The sequence below is a fragment of the Hipposideros armiger genome, unplaced genomic scaffold (assembly GCF_001890085.2).
Source record: "Hipposideros armiger isolate ML-2016 unplaced genomic scaffold, ASM189008v1 scaffold_332, whole genome shotgun sequence".
Classification (NCBI taxonomy): Eukaryota; Metazoa; Chordata; class Mammalia; order Chiroptera; family Hipposideridae; genus Hipposideros; species Hipposideros armiger.
Window position 1 is genome coordinate 147290 of NW_017731682.1, and position 24639 is coordinate 171928.

The following is a 24639-nucleotide window of genomic DNA, read 5'->3' on the forward strand; positions in this document are numbered from 1 at the left end:
GAGCTCACACTCTTAAGCTAACTCTTAACCAACTGAGCCACTCGGCAGGCCCTAGAGGTAACTTCTGACTACATTTCTTACAGCGCCTCTTCCCCCACTCACACACACACACACACACACACACACACACACACACACACACACGGTCTTCCTCCCCACTCCCCGTTCTGTTCCTAGGAACTGGATCCCCCTTCTGCTCTCTCTGCTCTACCCACCCCTCAGTCTTCCCACCTGCTATGAGAGAGTCCTCCAAGGAGGACAGATAACAATTTAAGGTTTCAGTAGATTCTTGAGGAGCCTGGGCTACAGAGGTGGCTTGAAGTTGGGGGGATGGTGGAGAGGCTATGTTCTGCAGAAGCCAGAGTCCTTCAGACACCCCAAAGGCTTCTTGCTAAAGACACGTTGGTTGAGAACACTGGCGCCTGGGAGTCTGTCTGCCCACCATGGTCTCCGCTCACCCGGAAGCTTTTCTAGGTGTGTCCAGTTCTTCTCTTTCTCTTCCTCGCTAAGGCTTGTGCCTTGGAGAGATGGTGGAGGGGCAAGGCAGCCCTATCCACTATCAGGGTTTGGTAGTTGCTCACGAGGTCCTGGCCCAGGGGTGCACTGGGCAGCAAGGCCAGCTTTAGCGCCTTCTCCTGGTAATGAGGCAGAGGGTTGGGGCACGGCCAGCTCCTGGCAGAATCGCTGGGAAGTGGGTTGGGCAGGAGCTGGAGGCCCAGGGGTTCAAACCTCCCACCAGTTGAGATGTGTCGGTACCTGTGGGGGGAGAGGGTGTGGAGAGAACAGAGAGGTCAAAGGAGAGATCAGGTATGGTGGAAGCGGGGGTAGGGGGGGTGAGGTGGGAGAGCGCCATGTTGCTGCCTTCCACAAGCTAGTGAGCGACAGGGTGTGGGGAATCCCTTCCTTCTCTTTTCCTAATTGGACATTGATCTATTCCAAATGGCCTGTACCCTGTGTGTGCGTGTTTGCATTAGGCCAGAATAATTGTGTTTATCTGGTCAATCTTCCAGCCTTTTGACATATCGTAGGTCATATCATTATCCAGATTCTATCTATCCTTCAAGCCCCACCTCCTCCACTAATGCAGTGCTGGTGGGAAGGAGAGTGAACTCAGCGCAAGTCTCCTTCTCATCACTGGGGAATGTGATGCTATCCAAGAGCCCTTCCCGCTCTGACCTGCTGCCTCCCGACACCTGGTCTGATGGTTCCCTCTTCTACAGACCTGTTGTACTAAGTTCAACTGTGGGAAATGGACTTTTTATTTTTATTTATTTATTTATTTTTAAAAGATTTTATTGGGGAGTTGGGGGGAGGGGAACAGACAAGTTGCTGTCCTTTTGTTCTTCAGTCTAGTTGTGGAGGACGTTGCTTCACTGGCCAATGTTGGTATCATCATTGCGCTCTTCCCGGGTGAGGTAATCGGTCGCTGGTCATTGGTTGGCCACTCACAGCGGCTCCCGGCAGCTCACTGGCTGCTGGCCACTCACGTAGCTCACGGCAGCCCACTGCAGCCCTGCTGCTGCCTTTGCCATCACTGGTGACTCACAGCAGCCCAGCTCCAGGTCGAGCTGTTGTTCACCATCTTAGCTGTAGAGGGCGAGTGTCACTGGCCCTCAATGTGGGATCCGAACCACAGCCCTGCTGCTCAGAGCTGGTGCTTCCAAGCGAGCTCTTAACCAGCTGAGCCACTCAGCCGGCCTGAAATTGACTTTTTAAAAACCATAGTTGAATAGCGGCAAAGTTCCTGGGGCTCAACGTGCTTTGCCCCTGGTTCAGAAGATATCCCCATTTCTTGTCTTTGGTTTACATCAAAGTTTCTCAGGCCAGGCTGCATGTCAGAACCACCCTCAGCAGCTTTTCAAAATACTAGTACCCAGGCTGCCCTTCCTGCCTTCCCAGGCCAGGTAAGTTAGAATCTCCCGGGTGGGGCGCAAACCTCAACATTTTTCTACAGAGGCCCTAGTGTACTACCAGACCAGAGAATGACTGGGTTTACGAGTATATAAATTGTTCTATTTCCCAGCAAGATCATGGGCACCTTGAGGCTTAGACCTTGTCTGAAGTCCTCTGGGTCTCTCATGCTCCCAATGTGCTCTCTCATGGATCTAGAGCCATTTTCACAATTACTTTAACTCCTAATAGAGCTGCTCAAGTGGAACAACAGGGCTGGGTGGGCCTTTGCTCTCACCGCTCTTTCTTGTTCCCACCTGGTGAACTTGTACACATCCTTCAAGGGCCAGCTCAAGTACCTCCTCCTCTGCGAATAGCAAAGCCTTGTCTGAGACTCATGCCTTCATTCCTGCTCTAGGAGCTGGGCCTACAGCAGCAATAAGCGAAACCAGGATCCTTCTTTCTCTTGTGGAGACGCTGTACTAATAATGACACGATTTATAGAGCCCCTTCTATATGCCAGGCACTGTGCCTAGGAATCTTCTAAAAACCCTGCATGGACTGTGTCCAATACATACTCAAGGAAACTGAGGCTCAAAGAGTTTGAGCAGATTCAGGTTGTGTAGCGAGTTTGTGATAGAGCTAGGTAGAGTCCCACCTGGACCTGCCTGACCCCAGAGGCCACGCTGCTCCTGCCATCACACACCATTACTGTATGCCAGGCACTGTGCTGAGTGCCTTTTATGGCTAATTGTCTTTTCTTATACAGCAAAACCTTGGATTGCGAGTAACTTGGTTTGCGAGTGTTCCGCAAGACGAGCACACATTTCTATTAGGTCAGTGCAAAAGTAATTATTCGTAATGGCAAAACTCACAATTACTTTTGCACCAAACTAATAATACATTTTAAACCTAATAATACATTTTAACTTGGTAAACCAGTGATGTCTTGCAATACGAATAGTTTGTTTCCGGAACGAATTATGCTCGCAAACCGAGGTATTACTGTACTGCCTTTATAGACCATTCTGTTCTATTAGAAGTGACTGTGAACTTGTCTGATTCCCTAATCAGACAAGAGCGGAGTGGAGCATAGTGGGTAAGAATGCAGCTCTGGAGCTGAGCTCCCTGGGTTCAAATCTGTCACTCATCGGCTGTGTGATCATAAGCAAGATAGTTGAGTCTCTGTACTTCAGATACCCCATCTGCAAAATGGGGTTGATAATAATAGTTTCTATTCAGAGGAAATAATACAGTTAAAGTGATTAGAACAACATCTGGCACTATCATTTGACTATGTTTTTGAGGGGTGATCTAAGTCTTCACCTTTGTGTGCTTAGTGTTGGCCCATATTAGCCATCAATCATCTTCATTGCAGGGACAGTAGAGAGAAGCCAAGGTCCTAAAAAGCCATCCCTCAAAATCACCAACTGTTGGCATTGTTTTTTTAAGATTACAGATCTCCACAGCCTCCCCCTCCAACCTCTCAGTGCTCCTGTTAATGCCCTTGGGATTGGAATTTGAGACATTCCATTCCTTATTCCTTTCCTCCTTTCCGGCCACTCATACTCAGTGCCTGGACAGGACCCAGTATGGCAATATCCGTGAGTTCCCACGGTGGGCAAGGAGGGGAGAACTATGGGGTTCTCGAATAGCTCCTTTCACATTCCTGTCTCTGCTCAACCCAGTTGACTCTCCAGCCCTCTTTCCTGCCTTTCTGAAGGCTTCCTACCCTTCCAGTCTTCATCCATTTCTTCATGAAGCCTTCCTGGGAGGATGCTCTAGCCCACAGCCATCCCTCCCTCCCTCCCTCGGCTGAATTTCTGTAATAACATCTACGTTTTGTTCAGTGCTTTCGTATATTCATTAAGCCACTTTATCTTCGCCTGTTGAGGTAGGCATGGTTTTTACCATCCCTATTTTGTGGATAATTATCAACAATCAACAATGGAATTGAGTCTGGAAAAACTAAACAATTTGCCAAAGGGACACAGTCTGGACTCTAATCCAAGCCTCTGACTCCAGCTTTCAGCTTTTTCCATTAATAACTGACGTCCTTACAACACCCATCCTGTGTCTCACACTTTGGGGACTTAGCACGTGTGGGCTTGTATTGATAGATTTCTTTCTAGGCATGTACGTAGGTAGGTACCTGCCTTTCATAAGCTCCCTGAAGGCAGGGACTGAATGACATTTCTCAGTATCCCCAGGGCCTAGCAGGTGTTAAGGACATGGTTGTGTCCCCTTAATTTTAGTTAAATAATTGAGCCCCTCTCCTGGCTGTCCTTCCCTGGCCTCCATCCCTTCCCTCCAGCTACATTCAGAACAGGGTTTAGTTTTCAGGTGACCAGAGGTGGGAAGGTTAGCGTACCAAGTTAGATATCAGAAACAGGAAGCAGAGAGAGGGAGGGGTCACCTGAATATGGGTAGGTGGGTGAGCTCCATGAGGAAGGAGCACCTCTTACTTCTTGAAGTTCTTTGGGGGCAGGATGTTGCCATTGGCATCAAGTGGAGGTGCCCTTGCTTCACTCCTTAGCTTGAGTTTCTCCATCTCTCTTAGTTCCTTCACTGTCCTGAAAATCACCTGGCTCTTCCTATTCACATCCAAGAAGATAGGAGGACTGCAGCAGATGAAGGTCAGAAGGCTGTTTTGACCCATCCAGGAGGGAGGGGGGATGGGGGGCTCTGCGGGAGGGCGGCAGTGGGCCCTGGAGTCCGTCAGCCAGCGCCAGACATTACTGTCATAGGGCCTGTCGGGCCTGGTGGGAAAAGTGGCTGGCAAGCGCCCCACGTCAAGCCACGTGTGAAAGCCCCACGTGTGCTCGGTCATATCCTTCCAAGGGTGCGTTAGGCGGTGGTGTACCTTGGACTTCATGTCTGTGCAGGGTGGTCTCTTCAGGGCCAGCTGGTGGTAGGCTTGTCGGGTGAAGCCAGGCCATTCCCAGGGCTCATCCGGGAGGAAGAACTCACACTGAGGGCACGTGTGGTGGGCCTGGAGGGACTCACTGGCCTCCACCATCTAGGGAGAGACAAAGGGAGCCTGGGGGCACTCTGCCTCTTCTTCCAGGAGCAGCGGCAGAGGAAACAAGCTGCCAGCCTCCTCCAGACCCAGGGTTCCCATCAGCACCCTGATGGCCCGGCAGGGAACCACGCCTCTGTTCCTGCCCTGCCTGTCAAAAGTTATGACCGCTCTGTATTATTCTCATGAACTTCTCACCTTTTGTTCTCTTTCCATCTTTGATTTCCCACCCTCTTTCCTAAACCTGAATTCCCTCACTCTTCACTCCTTACCTTCACCCATCCTGTCCATGGTGGTGCCCCCACATTCCCGCCCAGGAGCGGGTGCTCCTAACAGGGCACCTCAGGCCCAAGGAAATCCTTGGGAAAACGCGCCTTACCAAGCCCAGTGAAGAAGGGAAGTCTTTCTCCAGAGCTTGGGGGCTGAGTGCTTTTCTAGCCTAGACTCCTCGTATGACTCATGTCTCTGTCATTGGTATGTTACCCTCACTTCTCATTAAAATACAAGCAAATATAGAAAGCATCTAGAAATTGGTCCCTTCCCTTTTCTTGGCTCCACCCCCCATGAAATAAACAGTAGCGAATATGCACTAACACTCTGCTAAACACTCATCCCATCTTGTTTAACCCTCACAGCCCTATGAGCAGGTGGTTATGGTCCCCTTTTCAAACATACAAAGAGCAAGATGTAAATAACTCCCCTAAAGTGCCAGAATAAGTGGCAGAGCTGGGACCTAGGCCATCTGTCTGTCTGTGTTACTCATGATACTAAATACGTTCTTCGAAGATGCCTCTCCCTCCAGTCCACTCCTAGGACTTTTCTAGGTGCATCAGTCACTTGTTTCTTGGGCCAGGTCCCCTAAGTCATTTCTGTGTGACCATCCCAGTGGGTGGGTCTGGAAGATGTGGTAACCTGGCACCTCCTCTCCACTGTTCTGAGCTTCATAGGACTAAGAGAGGGAGACAGCTGAGTTCATGACTGTCCTGGAGAAAGCCTGGCTCACCCCAGGGGGACAGCCACTAGACCCAGAGGTGGTGAGGCTTGGCCCCGTACCTGCAGGAAATGTTCCCTGGCATGCGATGGATTATTCCGCCCTCTGGGTGATCTTCGTGGGTTACAGGCCATTTTTCTTCTGAGCCTGATAGCTGGGAGGGGCAGCTCTGTAGGGAAGGTCTTACTGGCAGCATTGTTTGCTGCTGGGGTTGCTATGGTGATGCTTCCTGAGTGGTGACACAGGGAGGAGGGCTCATTAGTCCCTTGAGCCCTGGCAGCTTCAGGTGAGACAGGCAAGAGATGGGGCTTTTAAGTTTTGACTGCAAAAGAAGGTAAAGGGAGCTGCTTCTGGGGACTTGCCAGGAAGGCCTGGGGCGCAGAGCAGGGCAGGCTGGATTCCAGGCCTTGGGTTAGGGGTGGAGGTGGTCATGAGGGACCCGTAAGTGGGCCCGTCCTTCCCAGTGTTCTGTGAAGTCTGCCCCTATGCAGGCCTTTCCTTCACTGGGGACTAGCTGAGCAGGACCAGCATCGGGAAAGCTTCCAGTTTCTGTTAGAAAGGCTGTGTTCCTGTGCAGGGTGTGAGACAGGTGATCTATGCTAAAGGCGTTTGCACTCTCCTTCAAGTGCTTCTTCATGTTGGCTTCAGGCCTTGCCTCCTCCCCATTACCACCATCTTTATCACCACCCATCTTCTTTTCCACCCCCTCCTTATGCCATAGGGACCAGACACCCGAGACACCACAGAGACCAGCGTTTCCACCCTGGATTTTATTGAGTAGTGGTTACAGTAGTGTTCTGGAGCTGGCTCACATGCATGTGGTCAGCTGGGGCCCAGGGTGGCTCTTTGCAAAGCTGCGGTACAAGCTAAGGAAGCCAGGTGGTTAAGGGCCCTTTCCGCCTTCTCAAGCCTTGGGCCAAGTTCTCATCGATGCTAGTTTCTCTGGCATGATTAGGGACATTATCAGAGAAACATCTCATGGGTGCATATCTGGGCACCCACTCTTTGCTTTAGATGGATCCATCCCCCACCCCCAATTCAACTCCACCCATCACAAGAGGCCTCTTAACCAGGACTTCTTGTGGGAAAGCTGACTTGGAAACAGGAGGAGGTGGGAGGGAGGGGCAGTGAGGGACCCTGGCAAGCAGATCCGCTTGTCTGGGGGCCTACAGTAAAGGACCCTTGAGGCAGGTACCTTGGGCCTGGAAGAAACCGTGTACTGCAGGTGCCCCCTTCTCTAGGAACTAAAAGCAAGGAACAGAAGCCAACTGAAACCGCTGTCATCCTACCCACCTTCTGGCAGTCTCTAGATAATGATCTAAAGAAATAAGCTTACATTTATAATTAGAGGATACTTTTGGAGAATATACACTATTTACAAGGGGCCCCCTGCAAAAAGAAGGGAACGTAAGAGACTGCTGGGCATAGAACTCAAAGTTTGAGGAATTCCTAATTTGTTTCACCCTTGTCTTTGCTCTTAGCTATAACAGGGAGAGTTAGGACTCAGGTCCTCTCGGGGAGCACAGGGTAGCAGAGACCAGTCACCAGGGCCTTGCTGCTTGCAGAGGGCCCAGCGGCAGCTTTGGCGTGACGTCTGCCTGGGCATGACCAGGCAAGGTGGGGCTCAAGGAGTGAACAGTCCCTGCCTGCTGTCCTTCCTCAGAGGCCTTGGACGGCCCAGCTCCATGAGTGCCCAGGAGAGTGATAGCTTGAGCAGCAAGGGTAAGGTCAGGTCTCTACCGCAGCTCAGGGATGAACTGAGCCCAGTTGATGTTGTCAGGGCCCAGCAGGTCCTCCTCTAGGCCAGGAAAGCTGATGTCCAGCAGGATCTTGCTGAGGCTGTCATTCATTGTGTCCAGAACCAGGCCTTCAGTCAGGGAACGGTTGGCTGCAAGGCTGGCAACCTGTGGCTCCGGGGAGCCTGGCTTGGGGACTTCCATATCTGAAGGGGAACAGCTGCTGAAGGGGTCAGAGGTGAGGTCAAAGGGCTCGGAATTGAGGAGCTCTCGGGGTGAGTCAAAGAGGGGGATATTTTTCAGTGGGGTGGTACTGAGATCTGTCAGCCCCAGAGAGTCAGGCAAGGGGCCAAAGGGTCCCTGGGGGGTTCGTACTGGGCTGAAATTTAGCCCCCCAATTTTGGCTGGGGGTGTGAGCCTCCAGGATTCAGGGGTCAAGGGGGGGACAGATTTGCTTGGGGTAGAGGAGATGGGCAGCATCTCCTTAATGGGTGTCTTGAAAGGTCCTCCCTCCCCCTGGGAGTAGACAAGCTGGGAGGCAGGCGCAGAGGACTCTGAGGGGAGAGCGAGCTCTGGGGCTCGTCGCGAAGTCCCAGGGTCCTCTGAGAAGACCAGCTCGGGTTCATCCACACAGGGAGGCAGCAGGTGCTGTTTCCTTCGAGACCGGCTCATCTCCCTCCTCTCCCTTCGTTTAATCACGAGCATTTCTGAGACGCACCGGGCTGGGGACTTGAGCCCACTGTGGGACTTCTTGGGCCTTGGAGTGGGAGAGTAGGACAAGTCCTCCCAGGACTGAGACAGCTCCTCTTTGACAGATGGGCATGGCGAGGGCCACTCTTCCAGGGGCGGGCTCTCTACCTTGATGGGCCGCCCTAAGTGGGGCATTGCCTCCCCAGGCTGGACTTCTTCCTCCTTGATGGACTGAACTGAAAGCAGAGGGCACAGCCCTTCTCCAAGCAGGGGTTTCTCCTCTTTCACTGGTCCTGCAGTGGGCAGAGGGGCTACCCCCTCATCAGCCAGCAGCATCTGAAAGGCAAGCAGGGACAAGGTGGAAGGGAGCTCTTGAAGCCTCGAGATGCAACCCAGTCACCAGGCAGGACACAAAATCATGACTAAAGTAAGTGACACGCTGCTACTGATCCTCTTTTTGTCTTTTCAAAGTCTTAAAAACTACTAAATACGAGAATATATGATGAAGGTGGTAGTTCAATTCCAGGGGGAAAAGAGAGAGCATTTAATATGGTGCTGGCATAATCATTATCTATCTGAAATAAAATAAAATCAGATGTCTATTTTATACCATACACAAAGACAACAGAAAAATGAAAACCATACAAATCCTGAAAGAGAATCTAGGAGACTACATGTACAATCTGAGGGTGGGGGTGACCTTCTTAACCAAGACTGGAAACCCAGAAGCTGTAAAAGAGAAGCAAAACATATTTGACTATATAAAAATGTAATATCTTATGGTGGCAAAAGATACCATAAACAAAATTAAGAAACAAACAATAGAAGTAAAAAAAATCTTCAGCATAAAAGACAAGGTTAATATTTTAATAACAAAGAACTCCCACAAAATATTAACAAAACCCTGTAGAAAAATGGACAACGTCCATAAATAAACATCTCATAGTGAACCATGCCAAGTGACCAAATATAATGAGAAGGTGCTCACACTTACTGCTAAGCAAAGAAAGATGAAATAGTTTATGGAGACATCATTTATGCATATTAGATGAGCAAATATTAAAAAGATTAATATCACCAATTGCTATCAAAGAAAGACACAGGTCTTGTCATACCTTGCTGGTGGAAATGTGAATTATCACAGATTTTTTTGAAAAGCAATCTAGCAATATTTAGTAAAATTTAAAATCCCTCTTCACTCAGCAATCTCATGTCTGGGACTCTATCCTACAGACATAAAAGCACTAGTAAGAAAGCTACTCGCAAAGGTATTTATTGCAGTGTTGTTCATAAGGCAAAAGAACTAGAAACAAAATGTGCCCATAAAAGTTGAAATGGTTGGAAAAATTATGGCATAGCCACACCATGGAATATTATGTGGCCATTAAAAGACAATGAATTAGAGCTATGCCAAGTAATTTAGAAGAATTTCCATGAAGCAGAAGTGTGTAATATGATCCCATTTTCAATGGTCTGTGTTGTGTGTGAATATATAAAATGGCTATGGCTATATATGTATGTCTGTTATACTAACAGCATAGACAAAGTATGGAAGAGAGCATACTAAATTGTCAATATGGGTTATCTTGAGGAGCAAGGGTGATGTGGGTGAAGGGGAAATGGAGGGGAGACAAAAAGGAGGAGGAGAAAGACTGCATTAAAACAAAATCAATACACATACATGCTACGATCACATTGATACCTGTATGTAAAATTATATATAGTGATACGTATAATTTTATATATATTTTAAAAATATTTTTTAAATAAAACAAAAGCAAACCCAAGCCTCTCTAAACTCCAGAGCCCGTGCTATTTCCATCTCACTGAGGGGCGGGGCCTTTTCCCCTACTTTGTTATAGGTCAGCTCCTGCTCTCAAAACCTTCTCCAGAGGTTAAGTCCAGACTTGGCAGCCCATCGCAGTGTGGCCTTAACTACTTTCCTCACTTTCCCCTCAAACTAGACCAGTGATGTGCCATCAAGGGGTGATTCCATCCCTGGGAGGTTGGGGGTGGGGCAGGGCTCCTGGCTTCTAGGGGAAGAGACACGGGATGTCCCTAAACATCCTTCAGTGCACAGGACAGCACCCCTTCACCCCCAGCAAAATGTCAGCAGTAATCCAGCCCTAAATGTCAGCAGTACCGAGGCTGAGAAACGCTGAGCTAGACTGACCCATTCCCTCCACTATTACTGGCTACAAACTGGCATTTCCTGCCTCCATACTCTCTCCACACCTGTTTGCTTATCTAAATCCACTTGTTTCTAAGACCTACTTCCCTTGCAAACTCTTCCCTAACCCTCCCAGCCCGTCTATCATCATCACCTTGTCTGAATTCTTATAAACTGGTCAGGTGTTCATGGGCCTTCTGACACCATTACATTGTAATCCAAATTCCTTTTTAGCTTTTATAATTAAGTTTTCCTCTGTATTTATGCCTCGTCTCCCCAACTAGATTTATAAGCTTCTCAAGGATCATTCAGCAAAGTGCGTTATACTTTTCATCCTCAGAGGAAAGCAGAAGCCACTCACCTTAGGGGCGATACGGACTTGCTTGCTATGGCGGGCAAGCTCTGAGCTCATGAGGGAAGCTGCCAGGGGCAATGGCACCTTTACCGAGGGCTGCAACACCAGGGGCTGGTTCACCGGGAACTGGATGGGCACCAGGTACGAGCTGACCCGGGGGAGCAGTGGCTTCATCTTCCGCCCTGGGAGGAAATAGGAGTGATGAGGGGCAGGGGTCCAGGGACATACCCCCTCTCAACCCCAGGAGCTGTGCTCTCCTTCTCTGGGCTCAGACCCCTTTGAGCTGAGCACAGAATCCGGAGTCTGACCCCTTAAAGCCATGCGCCCAGAACAAGGGTCAGGCCTGAAGCCCACGCTCCCATACTAACGTGCGCCCAGTGGGAGTTCGGCTCTGATGGTCACGTTCCGGCGGACCTCCGGATTGGGTCGTTTCTGCTGCTGCATATGGCAGACAGGGAGAGAAAGAAACCCTGGTTAATGAGGCAGGGAGAAGGTGGGGGCACCCACTGGCTGCTCTGGCACCGTGCACTGAGCTAACCGACAGCCCAGAAATGGAAGCTGCTCTGGGAGGTTGCAGGTGGGCACTGCCGCCAAAGTTAGGGGCAAAGGTGGACAGCACACAGATGTGTGGTGGCAGATGGTCTCAGCACTCATCCATGTGTCCTCACCACCCCCAAGGGATGCTAAAGCATGGAGCTCTGTGAGTGGCAAAGAAAAGCCAGGGCGACAAATGAGAGGCAACACCGCCGCCTGCCAGGCCCCTGCCAGGCCCTGCCATGCACCCTGGCCGCTGTCTTGCACGCACCAGGCCCGTGGCATGTCCACTTGCCACACCCGCTCTGCTCAGTGCACCTTCCTGATGTGAGGGGGACGAGAAGCGGGCATGAGCCCGCCTTCTGGGGAGATGAGGTGGCACTCACAAATTGCCTCACTCCCAGCAGCTCAGGGTGCCCTGCATTTAGGGCTGGCAGTCACCCAGCCACAGGCTCCCTTCCCCTGCTTGGTGTCTTGTCCCTGTCCACTAAAGCCATGCTGAGCAGTGAAAGGAAAACAAGGCCAAGCCCCGAGCCAGACGGAAAGAATCTTACTGATTCCAAGTGCTCGGGCGATTGTGGAGACCCTGGGTCCAGTGGCTGGTGGCGGTCATGCATTGTGGGAGAGAAACGAGATGAAGTTACCACCAGCACGGTCAATCAGTCTGACCACATTGGGAAAAACACCTATTCCTGTCTGGCCACCCTGGACAACTGTCCCTCCCAGGAGAATGGTGACGGCTAGGAGCATATGGGCACTCTGAAATCCCAAAGCAATTGCTTCTAAGTGCTAGCTCGGTTTTGGGTCTCCAGGCTAAAGGGCTTTTTAATTTTTTTATTATTATTATTATTTTTATTTTAGCTGAGCCATCCTGCCACCTGTTGGCAGCTCAGTGGCAGCTCAGCTCGGGCCGGAAATTGAACTGCTGTTGCTTAGAGCTTGCATTCTTGAGCGAGCTCTTAACCAACTGAGCCACTTGGCCGGCCTTTAAAGGGCTTTTTTAAGACAAGTTTTCTCAGACTTTCTCTGTAAGAATCACCTGAGGTGCTTGTTAAAAACACATATTTCTGGGCCCATCCCAGACCCACTGAATCAGAAGCCCCCAGACAGGGGCCTGGGAAGCTGTATTTTAACGAGCATCCCAGGCAGCTCTTATCCACAGGGCAGTTAGGGAAACACTGCCCCGTGAAGTCCTCTATTTGGATCAAAGCAATACTCTCCATGGCCTGGTTTAGCACCAAAGTGTGTCATCTGGCATTTGTCAACTGTACTTAATCCGGTGAACTCTATGCAAATCACCTATGGGCTGGCTGGTTTCTAACTCTGCCCTGATCAGGTAAGCTCATCACAAGGACAACTTGTTTCCTTTCTGAGATGGATATGACCACCTCCAACTCTGACCCCATTCAGAAGACACCAGGACACTCACCTTGAACACCTGGTCCAAAGTCAAGTAGCGATTGGCACTGGGATGAATGGTCCAAAAGGAGACCTTGCCGTTGGCAGACGTCTCTCGAACAAACATGTCATGCAGGGAAAGGTTGTGGCGAATGGAATTCTGAAAGGAAAGAAAGACAACCGGTTATGAGCTACTTTAGCTTCAGAAACATCACCTTTGATGTTTCCTGTGGGGAAATCAGCCTCAGGCCTCACCCATGGTACCCAGCACAGGCTTTGTGAAGTGTCCACCTCTTTCCCTGACCTCCACCCTGCAGAGCTGCCCACCTCAGCCATAAACCCGTCTATCTGATGGGGATAAAGGCCGGGGTCATTCCTTAGGTTGTTGTGAAGAAGGAAACACCAACTAGGAAAGAGGAGACTGTGAAGCAATGATCAACAGCAAGAGAGATGAGTAAAAAAATTAAGAAACTAGGAAATTTAGTTGCGGCAAGAGTGTGAAGTTAGAAGTTCTACTGTGGGGAGAGCCAAACAAAAAAGCTTTGGCTTGGAGTTGAGCATCTGTCAGAGGACCTGAACTGTGCGCTGACATTGTGGTGTGAGTTGCAATGACTCCCAGGCATGTGTTCCCATGAATAAAATGAAGAGAGAATCCCTGCCTTCTAGAAATAACATGTGACATCTACGGGGGTGAATCACGAGGCTCACAGACAGCATTTTTTAAAGAAGATCTTTTCATAAGGCCACTTAGTCACTCCAGGTGCTGTTCAGTGCAGCACAAAAGTGAACTTAGTGCTACACTGAAAAGCCCCCATAAACTTTAGGTAGTGACAGATGTGGCTACAGAGCGCTTATGGATGGTTTTGCTTGGATTCAACAGGATCAAGTCATAGTCCAAAAGATATAACTGTTTATAGTTCTAGCATCCTTTGCATTTAACTCTCCCTCAGCACAGCAGACACTGACTGCTGCACATCTGTGTAGACACACTGTCAGGCCAGAGTGGACTTGACTTTGATTGTTTGGGACACAGTACCTTCCAGCCTGGCTTGGCCATGTGCTTAAAATAAGGGAAGTGGTCCTCGATCCAAGTGTAGATGTCTTTCAAGGTCATGCGCTTCCTCTCAGTGCTGTTGATGGCGAACTGTATCATGGCCATGTAAGAGTATGGGGGCCGCTCGGACACAGAGTCCTGACAGGATGTTGATGTTCCTGGGTGCTCCTCTACCTGAGGGTTGTAAGAAGCCAGAGGGAGAGAGAAAAGGGAACGACATGGTAGCGTTCACGAGACCTCCTCTAGCCCCCCTCGAAGAACATCCCATAGAGAAGCCTTGTATCCCATAAAATCACACTACAAACCAATTCATCTGAGACCAATATTTCATAGAATAAAAGCTTATGATTAGGAAGGATCTTAGAGATGATCCCATCCAGTCCCCAGCCAATGTAGAACCACTTGTCTGTCTTTATTCATTTTGTGGAAGATACTGCCCAATAATAAGTAGAACTCCAGTTTTTGCTAGTTGAAAACCTCTCAGGAAAGTTCAGGTATATATTATGATTCTTAATGCATTGGTTTTACACTAAAACCATACCCATTTTCAGACCTGGGGGCCAAGAGACCTAGGTCTTGGTTCTATTCCTACTCCTGATGTGATGTGAATAAATCCATCTCCTTTCAATGTCTGTGTGAGAGAAATATCTCCAACAGTACAGGACAGATGCATGTCTGCAAAACGCACATTTGGCTAAGTCTCAGGCAAGGATCTGATTATTCACATTTTAAAATATTGAGTTTTATTTCATTTACATACATATTTATAAGTTTATATTTATTTAATATATATTTATATAAATATAAATTTATTACATTATATATTTATATAAATAACTTTATAAAAAGTACACAAGTTTCAAAGTGAACAACTCAGTTTTTACTTTTGTACACATCCATGTAAATTTTTACTTTTAAAGGTTGTGGAATGAACGATTAAAGGGTATATCAAGGTGTGTGGTAATTGTGAAAAACAACCCCAGGCCACACAATCAGGTCAAATCAATTTTGATTGCTGGAGAAGAATTTAAAATTCACATCTCACTTACTTTATTTGCTATTGATGTATCTTCTAAGAAAACTACCTGGTTTTCTTAGAAGACGCTGTATTTCTTAGAAAAATGCTGTATTCCTTTCATACTGTTGGGATGCCCTTTAAAGTTTAAGTGGCTTTCCAAACTAAAACCTCTTCATCATTTCCTGAATACTTACTGAGGGTGGGGTACTAAATTCAGTGCTGATGGAATGAAGCCAGAGGAATCTGCCCGCAAGAATATTTCCCTGCAGGTAGGGGAGAAAGATCTCAGGCAGAAAGGTAGCTCCAAAGTTATACAGAATCGAATCTCACTAAGTGAAGCGCTAACACCAGAACCTAGCATTTCTGCCACACAGGCCACGTGATCCATTTCCCCTCTTAGAAGCTCTCTGCACGGGCTCTGATTTCCCTAGTGAATGACAGAACAGTTCACCTTAACCTGACTCTGCTCCAGATGACGATTCTCCTTGCCCTCCTTCTCTTGCTTGATGGTGCAGGAGCCTAGTCCATCAGAACTCATCTTTCCAAGCCACTGGATGTTGGTCAAGCTGTTGTCAAGAGTGCATCCTGCTGCCTCACTGCCAGCTAGAGGGGAAACAATTCAAGACGCCACTTAGCTGCCTGATCTGATGCCCAGCAGGCCTGTCAAAGTCGGTGATTAGGGATCACCTTTCCAAGACCTTTACCCTTAGGGACAGGGAACACAGGCAGAATCTATTGCGGCCCTCAGGTACTCTGCCCCATTATGGATTTCAGGAGAAATTCAGGGGCATAGTTCAAGTTGCATTTCCCTCTAAGCCACACTGAGCCTAGAGATCAGTCAAAGCAACCTTATAAAGGAGTTACTGAGTATCTGCATAGAGAAAATAACTTTTCCTCTTCATACTTCAGTTTTCTCCTTTATTAAGATGGACAAAGATTCCTACTTCTTTATACAGTCAATGGGAAGGACAAATAGAAACAATACACAAATCCTTTTCCAATATAAAGAAGGCAATAGAAGTGTTAAATGATCATTACAACCCTTTGGACAATGCCCAAAGGATCTGGGTCAGGGTTTCAGAATGAAGAAAGACAAGACTTTCCCCTGGTTTGGCCTAGATGCCTGTCTAATATAAGAATCTTACACGACTGACTGCAGTCCTTGCAACCAACAAGGAAAAGCTGGGCTCCTCCCCCTTTGCCTGGCAGATCACGTACCACAGCTCTCCCATCTCTGCCCGGGAAGGGCTCCAGGTTGTCCTCGAAGATTCACATCCTTAGCTGCAGGCTTTGGTCCCAGGGTCTCGGTGATGACTTCTGTCCTCTTGGAATCACTGCTGGTTTGGGCTTGAGGCTGGGGTCCTGGAGGGTGAGTGGGGGCTCCCCCACAGCTGATGAGAATGAATTTGTTGGGCCCATTGCTGCCACTCTCTTTTCCTTTGGCGGTCAATGCTGTGATGATGTTCTGGATATTGGCATTGTTGGGGACGGCCACCACTTGGGTGTTGGGCATGGTGGGGTGGTTAATAATCTTGATCCCAGCTGGAAACCTGCAAGAGTTGAGCTCTGCCACCTCCTTAGAGGCCTGCCCTTGACCAGACTCTTGTTGGGCAGGGGGTCTCTTCGGCTCCTCTTTGGATGTTTCACCTGCGGCATTTTGAACAGGAAGGGGCAGCCTCCGTCTTTTGAGAATCAGTGGCCGACGGGGGCTGGTTTTCATTATGAATCTGTGCTTTCACTCTCCATTGAGAATCACAAGCAGGGACCCTGGAAAGTGCAAGGAGCAGCACGATGTCAGAGATCTGTTAGGCCGAGAAGGAGTTTCTGTTAGAGAGAGACATTCCTCTTCCTATGACCAGGAGCGTGAGACCACAGGCCCAGGTGAATGCTTCCTGGGCCTTTGTAAAGACCTCAAACAATAAGGAGATGAGTTCTACTAAAGAGAGCTAAAGCTGAAATAAACAGAAGCAATACAAATAGGGAAAGTGGGATTCGGCTGAATGTGGAATGTTTGGCTATAGAAACAAGTGCAACAGTTACAAAAACGCAGAAATATCTGCCTACTAGAATCCAGATCATTTGTAGTGACTGTAGGGACAGGAATGCTGGAATAGGAGGACATTTGGTAATTAGGAGTCCTGACAACTCTCTGATTCCCATAATCTATTTTAGGTTACAGCTTTTACATTTTTATACCACCATAGTTTATAAGTAAAAGGATCAGTGCCAATAGCATCAGAGGAGAAAGGCAGATTGTACGATTGCACTATTGCCACAGCACAGAATAAACCATCCCCAGTTCACAAGACCTCTGATAAAAGGGAAACTGCTCAATTCGAGGCCCATGGTAAAGTCATGCAGATTGTGCAGTAAGGGGTGCCATTCATTTCACAGGCTATTATCCTTGCATTGATTTTTAAAAAGTACATTTTTCTTTCACAATTTGCAAAATATTTATATAGTGACATTCTAGTACTTATTCATATTTTTTAACTTTCTAAGCATGTTACTGTATTACTTAATTTCTTTTCCAGAACCAAGACTATAGTTCCTATCTCCTGACTACTAAAATGTACTGTCATCAATATGGTAAGGTGGTTTTTGTAATGCTAAAAACATAGTTTTATCTTTAAAAAAATTTGTACTTTGTTGATTTTAATAGATATATGGAATACTCTACCATTATGTAAAAGTGTGTAATCCTATCTAAATACAGGTACTTTGACAGAGGGCTGTCTTGTTTTTTAGATCTGATATCTCCCTAAAAATGACTGTCACATGCATATGACATTTGCCATCGGCCTCCTCCCTTTCCTTTATATCTAGGTTTCCTCTAATTTAAAATCTCAGTTTTACTTCCACCTCATATCTCTGCAAGCCTCCCTTTTCCCCCCATCAATCAGTAGATACTATTATTCCCTCTCCACTCCCAAAAGATATCTTTTTGGTCTAAGGCTTAATTTTCCCTTCCACTCTCTGACCAGCCTCTTCCTATCATTGCCAACACTTTATCCAGCCCAGGAGACGTCCAGAGTGAGTCCACTGACCTCACCCCCATGCTGACCAGGGAAACCTTGCAGGGTTCTCAAGAACCAAAAGGGTCCTTTAAGATGGTGTAGTGGAGGCAGTGTGGTATAATGGTGAGAACGCCTGGAAGCAGGGGAGTGTGTGGGTAGGTTTGTCTTTGACTTAACGGAGAATCAGCTCAATCTTCATCCCAGCTGCAGTCTGCCTAGGAAAGTGGGCCACCCCAGCCCTCCCGAGGCTGCAAGGCAGGGTACAGGGGTCAAACTTTCAGGGAAGGCCAAGGGGTGCTTTGAGAAAGAAGTGAGGGCAGGCCAGGGGGTTGGATGCAGAAAAAGTTTGCACCCTCGCTCAGACCTCCTTCCCGGGTGACCTCAAACCTCCATTCCTGTCCCGCGCCCTGTTGCTGGACCCCTTGACCTCGGCACTCGAGACCTTGCTCCCTGCCTCCGCCAAGGCCCGGTCTCGGCCTTCATTCCTCCGCTCCCGCTCACCTCACGGCTGCAGCCGCCGCAGCTGCTGGGCTGTGGCTCCTAGGGCGGGCTCCGGGCTCCTTCAACCTGGGGGCCGAGCCAGGGTCCCGGACGGGGACTCGCGCCAAGCCGGCCGGGTCCCCGGCGGTGCGGGAGGGGTGGGGAATCCCGGGGGATCCCGGGAGGGGAGGGGGGTCCTGGGCTGGGGGCCGGGGGTGGGGTCGGGCACCGGAGCTTTCAGTTTGTTCCGCTGTTTGAAATTGGCGCCGGCGGAGCGTTGAGGTCACGTGACGAAGCGTCGCCAATCAGCGCTGGCCCTTGTCTCCACGTTCTGATCTCGAACGCGGCGGCGGCCAGGGGATCAGCGGCTGGGACGCTGCCGGGCGGGTAAGGCCGCTGGGCCGGCTCGTGGGGAGGGAGCGACCGTGGGAGGCAGGGAGAATGCAGACTGGGCCCCGGCGGTGGCGCGCTAGCGGAGACAGCTGGGGACCTGGGGTGACGGCGGCACCGGCTGTGCCCCCTTCAGCCTGCTCTCCCGCGCGCGGTCCAGTCGCTTCCCTAATCATCCCAGGGACCCTCCTCCACGCCTTCCTCGGGGTCTTCCCACCTTTTCAAAGTGTACCCTGGTTGATTTCCTTACTGGGGGGACTTGTACTTCCAACTACCGATCGTCTAGTTCCCCCGACTGGACTGAGAGTCTTTGAGGGCAGCATATAATCTTATTCAAGCTTCCTCCATTAAAAAAAAAAAATTACACACCACAAATCCGACCTCAGTCCTAAATCTTTAAGTCCAGATCTGTCTCATCCACCCCCATGTCAAAGCCAATCTTTTTTATATGTAATAAAGTACTTTGTTAATTTACTCAACAAACTTTGTTGAGCACCTACTAGGATACAGTGAGTGGCAAAGGAGGTTCTTTCCTTACTCTTAGTCTAATGGGAAGACAGGGGAGGCACAGCCCTTTTGAAAGAATCAAATAACAAATGGAAAATTATAGTTGTGAGGTGATAAATTAGAGATCGGTGATAATATCTACAATAAGGAGCTCTTGCTTTAGGTAAGTCAGGAAAGGCTTTTTTGATGAACTAAAGCTAAGTGTGTGATCTGATGCCTTTATGCAAAGAAGGGAAGGAAATTCTCAAAACAAAGGGAATAAGGTGTGAAAAGCTGGGGTGCAGGAGGGAGCATGGTGAGTACAAAGGCTGAAGCGTATCTGAGGAGTGTGAGCTAAGAGACCTGAATGGAGTGTGGTGTGAGATGAAGGAACCTGAGGAAACAGGCAGGATCTTAGTCATAACTGAGGAGTTAGTTGGTCCTTATCCAAAACTCAAACATTTTAAGAAGAAGTGAGTCAAGATTAGATTTGCATTTTAAAAGATGTCTCTGCAGGGGGTGGGGGGTGGGGAGGCCAGAGTGGATTGGGGTAGACCAGTTAGGCTATTGCAATACTCCCAGCAAGAATTGTTGGAATTAAAGGGTGGTGTGGAGAGAGAGACGGTGAAGAGAGGGAAGAGAGAAGGAAGACAAGTTTAAGAGGGAAAATTGACAGGGCTTGGTGTTGTGTTGGATGGGAGAGGGGAAAGGAAAATGTCAAGGTTTCTGGCTACATAACTGGATGAATGATGGATGATGTTCCCTGAGCAAGGACCCTGGAAGATAATCACTTTTGTGGCGGAGTTGCAGAGGAAATGATTAGGAATCCAGTTTTAAACGTGACGGGTTTGAGGTGCAATTGAGACATCTAGTTGCTGTCAAGGAAACAGCGGGATATATGGGCCCTGAGTATGAAGAATTCTAAGCTGAATATATAAATACTTAAGTCTATGTGATTATTGAAATGTGAGCAGATAATTGCCTAAGAAAGGTGTAGAGAGTGAGGAAGGCTCCAAAGCACAGCCAGAGGAAAGGCCTTAGAATAGCAAAAAAGGACTGACCTCTAATTACTGACCTCTAATTATTGAGGATGGATGCAGACATATGCTGGCTTGCATGTTTGAATTCTGGAAAATGTATTTTCTTTGACGTCTTCTGTATTCTTTATGAAGAAGGAAAGAAGGTCATTTGTTGAGAGAGAAGGAGAGTTCTAAAATTTTAAGAAAGGTGGAAAAGTTTTAAGATAATCTTTGTGGAAAATGAGTTGATCAGGGAAACATAGCCGATTGCTGCACAATGTAGTGTCCATTTGAGACTGGTTAATTTCAACACTTCTCACTGTGGCCATTGCCTACCCTCATCTCTCTGGTGGACTCCTGCAGTATAGCCTTCTAACTGGGTTCTTGCAACCTTTCTCATCCCCCTCCCCCAACCCACCTTTTTTCACAAAGCACCTCAAGTTATCTTTTAAAAGTGTAAGTCAGGGCCAGCCGAGTGGCGCATGGGTTGGGAGCTGGCTTGGGACACCAGAGGGCCCTGGTTCGGATCCCACATATGAGGGCCAGTGACACTGCCCTCCACAGCTAAGATGCTGAACAACAGCTCCACCTGGAGCTGGGCTGCTGTGAGTCGCCAGCGACCAGCGACGGCGTAGGCTGCAACCCCTGCTGCAATGGGTTGCCATGGGCTGTCGTGTGTGGCCGGCAGCCAGCGTGAGTGGCCGTCCAGAGGCTGGCGACTGATCGGCCTCGCCGGGGAAGAGCACAATGATGGTGTCAACTTGGGCCTGTGAAGCGATGTCCTCCACAACTGGACTGAGGAACAAAACGACAGCAGCTTGTCTGTTCCCCTTCCCCCGGTTCCCCAGCACTATTCCCATCCCCCAATTCCCCAATAAAAATCTTAAAAAAAAAAAAAAGTATAAGTCAGATTATGTCACTGCCCTGTCCAGGACCTTTCAGAGGCTTCCTATCACATTAAGAATAATTAAATTCAGAGTCCCTAATCTTGCTTATAAAGCCCTGTGTCACATGAACTTGTTCTCATCTACCACTCTCCAGCTCAGCTATGCTGACCTTACCATTTCTTGAATGAGCCAGACATATTCCCACCTTTTGATCTCTGCATTTACTATTCTTGCAGCCTGGAATATTCTTTGCTCACATCTTTCTATTGTTTGCTTGTTCTCCTTCATTCAGGTCTTTGCTCAAAATCACTTTTTCAGATAGGCCTTCCCTGATAACCTTATCTAAAAAAGCACTCAGCCAGCCTAACCCCTTATCCTTCTTGATTTTTCTCCAGTCTTTGAAAACAGGGACCATATGATCTCTTTGTCCCTGCAAGTGCTTGATACTCAATAAATGATCCTGGAATAAATGGTTATTCATCTTTAAATTCCCAACACCCAGCATGGCACTTAACATATGCTCGATACATGTTCATTGAACAAATGTTGAATGTGAACTACCGTGTTTTAAGGTGGTAGTGCAGGTATAGGATGCTGTGCTCCCCACAACCTTGAGGTGGGGGTGGTAAGTTGATAGTAGGACTGATTGGCCAAGTATGAGGAAGAGCTTTTGTTTCGTCTCTGCAGGCATGGGCTGGAGTGGTAGCCTCTTCCCGGACCTGACTACAGCCAGCACCATGTGGTTACTAACTGCTCTTCATTCACCTATTGATGCCTCCCAGAAAAAAACGCCGCCAAACATCCCAGAAAGCCCAGCTGCTGTTCCACCAACAGCCACTGGAGGGCCCCAAACACCGCTATGGATCGCCAGGGCTTCCCGTTACCCACACTAGACCTGTGCCCAGTAAGCCCATTGACCACGCCACCATCACTTCCTGGGTAGGCAATGGGATTCGTACTTTGACTTTTACTCTGTTAGACTTCTCAGAACACTGACTCTTCTGCCTCTTGAACCAGGGCCTCCAAAGAATAAGATTCATGGGGGCAGAGACAAGGAGGCAATATACTCTTTCTGTCTGTCGTCAGCCATCTCTTCTGATACATCTTCTTTTCTAAATTCAAACTGAGGCATGGGTTGGTTGGAATTGGGGTCTTCCCCCCACATTCCTCTGAAAGAATTTAGTATAAAAGTTTCATTACCCAGTAGCTGGGTGAAAAAGCCAGATAAATGGCAGAACTACAATAGTAGAAAATGAGATTGTTTCCTGAGCTTCATATGAGAGGTAGTTAGCTAGGTACTCTTATTTACTCGTTAATAGATAGAACCTCAAATAAACCTCACAGAAATGGCAAATGTCATATTTTGACAGTTTCAAAAGCCCTGGGAAGAGACTATAGTTATAAAAGTCAAGGAAGTATAATAGTATAACAAAAGCATGAACTCTGCTTAGGAGTGCTTAATAAATATAACTTGTTCAGAATTGCTTAGACGAAGCATAATACTTGCTCCATGATAGAAGAAACTTAAATGTTAGATTGCCCAAATCTTATATCCCTTCCTATTACTGTCCCATTAGACAGGTATTTTTGTTTAGTGTCCATTACTGTAGTGGGTTCCATTTAGGATTCTGGTTGCTGGTCATTAGATGTAGTTGCCTACCTTAGGTTTATACTTGGTACTTAGCTCACCTCACCTTTTTTTTTTTTTTTTGGTGATCCTTAGGTATCACCTCAGTTTGATACAACAGGAGAAAGCTGGTTCCCAGCCAACCGGAAACAGAAACGTCATCATCGAGACCAGGCAAAACATTCAAGTAGAAAATCTACCACCTCCAAGTTTCCACAGCTACCGTTTGAGAGTCCACAGTCTTCTACCAGTTCAGCCACACTTGGGATCCCCTTAACCAGGGAGTGCCTCAATCAATCAGAAAAGGACACTTCTGGAAGGCCCTTGGTTCCAATGTTCAGTCCCCACAGCTGTGGGGAACTGTCAGCACATGCACTTCAAAACTTACCTTACGTATTCATTGCACCTGATATCCAGACTCCAGAGTCATCTTCTGTACAGGAGGGGCTCGTTCCCTCAGATCAGAGGGAAAACAGCCTGCCAAACGGCTCCCTTCGTACTAGTGCTCCCGAGAGCCCAGAGCCTGGGCCTGTTCTGGTTAAGGACACTCCTGAGGAGAAGTATGGGGTAAAGGTCACATGGAGGAGACGACGACACCTCTTTACTTACCTCAGGGAGAGAGGGAAGCTGAGCAAAAGCCAGTTCCTTGTGAAAAATTGACTGGATTTCTCAGACATCAGTAATCTCAAGAAATTGATTGCTGATTTTCACAGAGTTGCTAACGTCACTTTTCTGGCTCACGGAAGAGTACGTCAATAGAATAAAATGGAAATAATACCAATAACACCAATAGAAGAAAGATATTTTAACTAGAGCCCTGGAGTCATAAGGGAATTCAATTCCCAGATTTGCTTTTTAAAATATGTTGTCATAAAGTTTTTAGTGTATAAACAGTTCACTTTATATTTTTCTTGTATTAACTGTTTAAAAATTTTAAATATCTTGTAGTAACTGTTTAAAATGTGTTTGTAAATAAATGGTTGCAGAAAGTTTTTAGGGAACCTTGACTCTGACTGCCAGTAATGCGGCAATACTGCTCCCTCCACAAAAGGTCTTTCTTAATTGTTTACTTTAACCACTACTCATTTATCCTTTAATCACCTCATTCAAACTAATTCATTACACATTTTTGAGTACCAACCTGTTGGGATCAGTGGCAGCTTCCTCTGGCAGTGACCTCATAAGCAAACTAAAACACTCAAAGCAAACTCTGACTTTTTATAGTTGAGCTGCCACCTGTGCAACCTTGGCTCATGTGCTGAAGAGGCTAGATGAAAGCAGCAAGCCCTGTTTTAGTGACTACAGTAGGATCAGGGCGATAAAGGGAGGTAAGTTACTCAGGTTTGCTGTGTTTTGATTTTTTATTTCCAGCCAAAGCTGTAAATATTAAATAAGGTGGGAAAATGATTTATTGGGGTAACTGTTTAAAATGTATGTAAATAAACATGGAAACTTTTCAGAGAATACTGCTTATTGTAATTAACCTTTTCACTGCGTTAATTGATTTCAAGTTTGTTCTCCAAAATGTGTCGAAAATGCACAGAAAATAATTACAGTATTTATATTTTTAAGTAAATACAGTTAAGGTGCGACATTTTATTAAAATAAATTATTAAAATATAAAGATTTCCTATTGTTATTCATTCTTAAAAAACACAAAAATATAGAAAAATGTACATCTGCTTTCCTAAACTTCCTTTCTGGAGTGTCGCCTTACAGCCGATTCTTAGACCACCCCCTCTGCATTAGCCTCTGACCCTATAGTCAAGAGAGTGCCTCGGAAAACTGAGGCCGGATGGAATGATATCTGTAAAGCTCTCTCAGGGGCGTCGGCCTGACTGGGACCTGATGGAATGATATCAGCTGTCTCCCCTGGGA

At 47.6% G+C, this 24639-nt stretch overlaps 3 protein-coding genes across 6 annotated transcripts; 1 reads left to right on the forward strand and 2 right to left on the reverse strand.

Annotated features, from left to right (window-relative positions):
• TEX52 (testis expressed 52) lies at nt 1–6078 on the reverse strand. Of its 3 annotated transcripts, XM_019660967.1 has the most exons (3): nt 5963–6078; nt 4754–4909; nt 1–756 (listed from the first exon to the last, which is right to left on the reverse strand). In XM_019660967.1, the coding sequence occupies exons 1-3, from the start codon at nt 6032–6034 to the stop codon at nt 724–726; spliced, it is 261 nt and encodes an 86-aa protein (XP_019516512.1). In that variant the 5' UTR covers nt 6035–6078; the 3' UTR covers nt 1–723. The 3 variants fall into 3 exon arrangements, with proteins under 3 accessions (XP_019516512.1, XP_019516509.1, XP_019516511.1); XM_019660964.1 differs by lacking the exon at nt 1–756 and having other exon boundaries at nt 4331–4909; XM_019660966.1 differs by lacking the exons at nt 1–756; nt 5963–6078 and adding an exon at nt 5182–5348 and having other exon boundaries at nt 4331–4909.
• Nucleotides 4498–24287, forward strand: RHNO1 (RAD9-HUS1-RAD1 interacting nuclear orphan 1). Of its 2 annotated transcripts, XM_019660963.1 has the most exons (4): nt 4498–4526; nt 17390–17444; nt 21822–22073; nt 22858–24287. In XM_019660963.1, the coding sequence occupies exons 3-4, from the start codon at nt 21906–21908 to the stop codon at nt 23419–23421; spliced, it is 732 nt and encodes a 243-aa protein (XP_019516508.1). In that variant the 5' UTR covers nt 4498–4526; nt 17390–17444; nt 21822–21905; the 3' UTR covers nt 23422–24287. The 2 variants fall into 2 exon arrangements, with proteins under 2 accessions (XP_019516508.1, XP_019516507.1); XM_019660962.1 differs by lacking the exons at nt 4498–4526; nt 17390–17444 and adding an exon at nt 18708–18739.
• Nucleotides 6665–23197, reverse strand: FOXM1 (forkhead box M1). The gene is made up of 10 exons (XM_019660961.1): nt 23150–23197; nt 16074–16622; nt 15307–15458; nt 15050–15118; nt 13820–14011; nt 12815–12943; nt 11940–11984; nt 11220–11289; nt 10858–11033; nt 6665–8662 (listed from the first exon to the last, which is right to left on the reverse strand). The coding sequence occupies exons 2-10, from the start codon at nt 16573–16575 to the stop codon at nt 7637–7639; spliced, it is 2361 nt and encodes a 786-aa protein (XP_019516506.1). The 5' UTR covers nt 16576–16622; nt 23150–23197; the 3' UTR covers nt 6665–7636.
• Nucleotides 24288–24639: the final 352 nt, after the last annotated feature.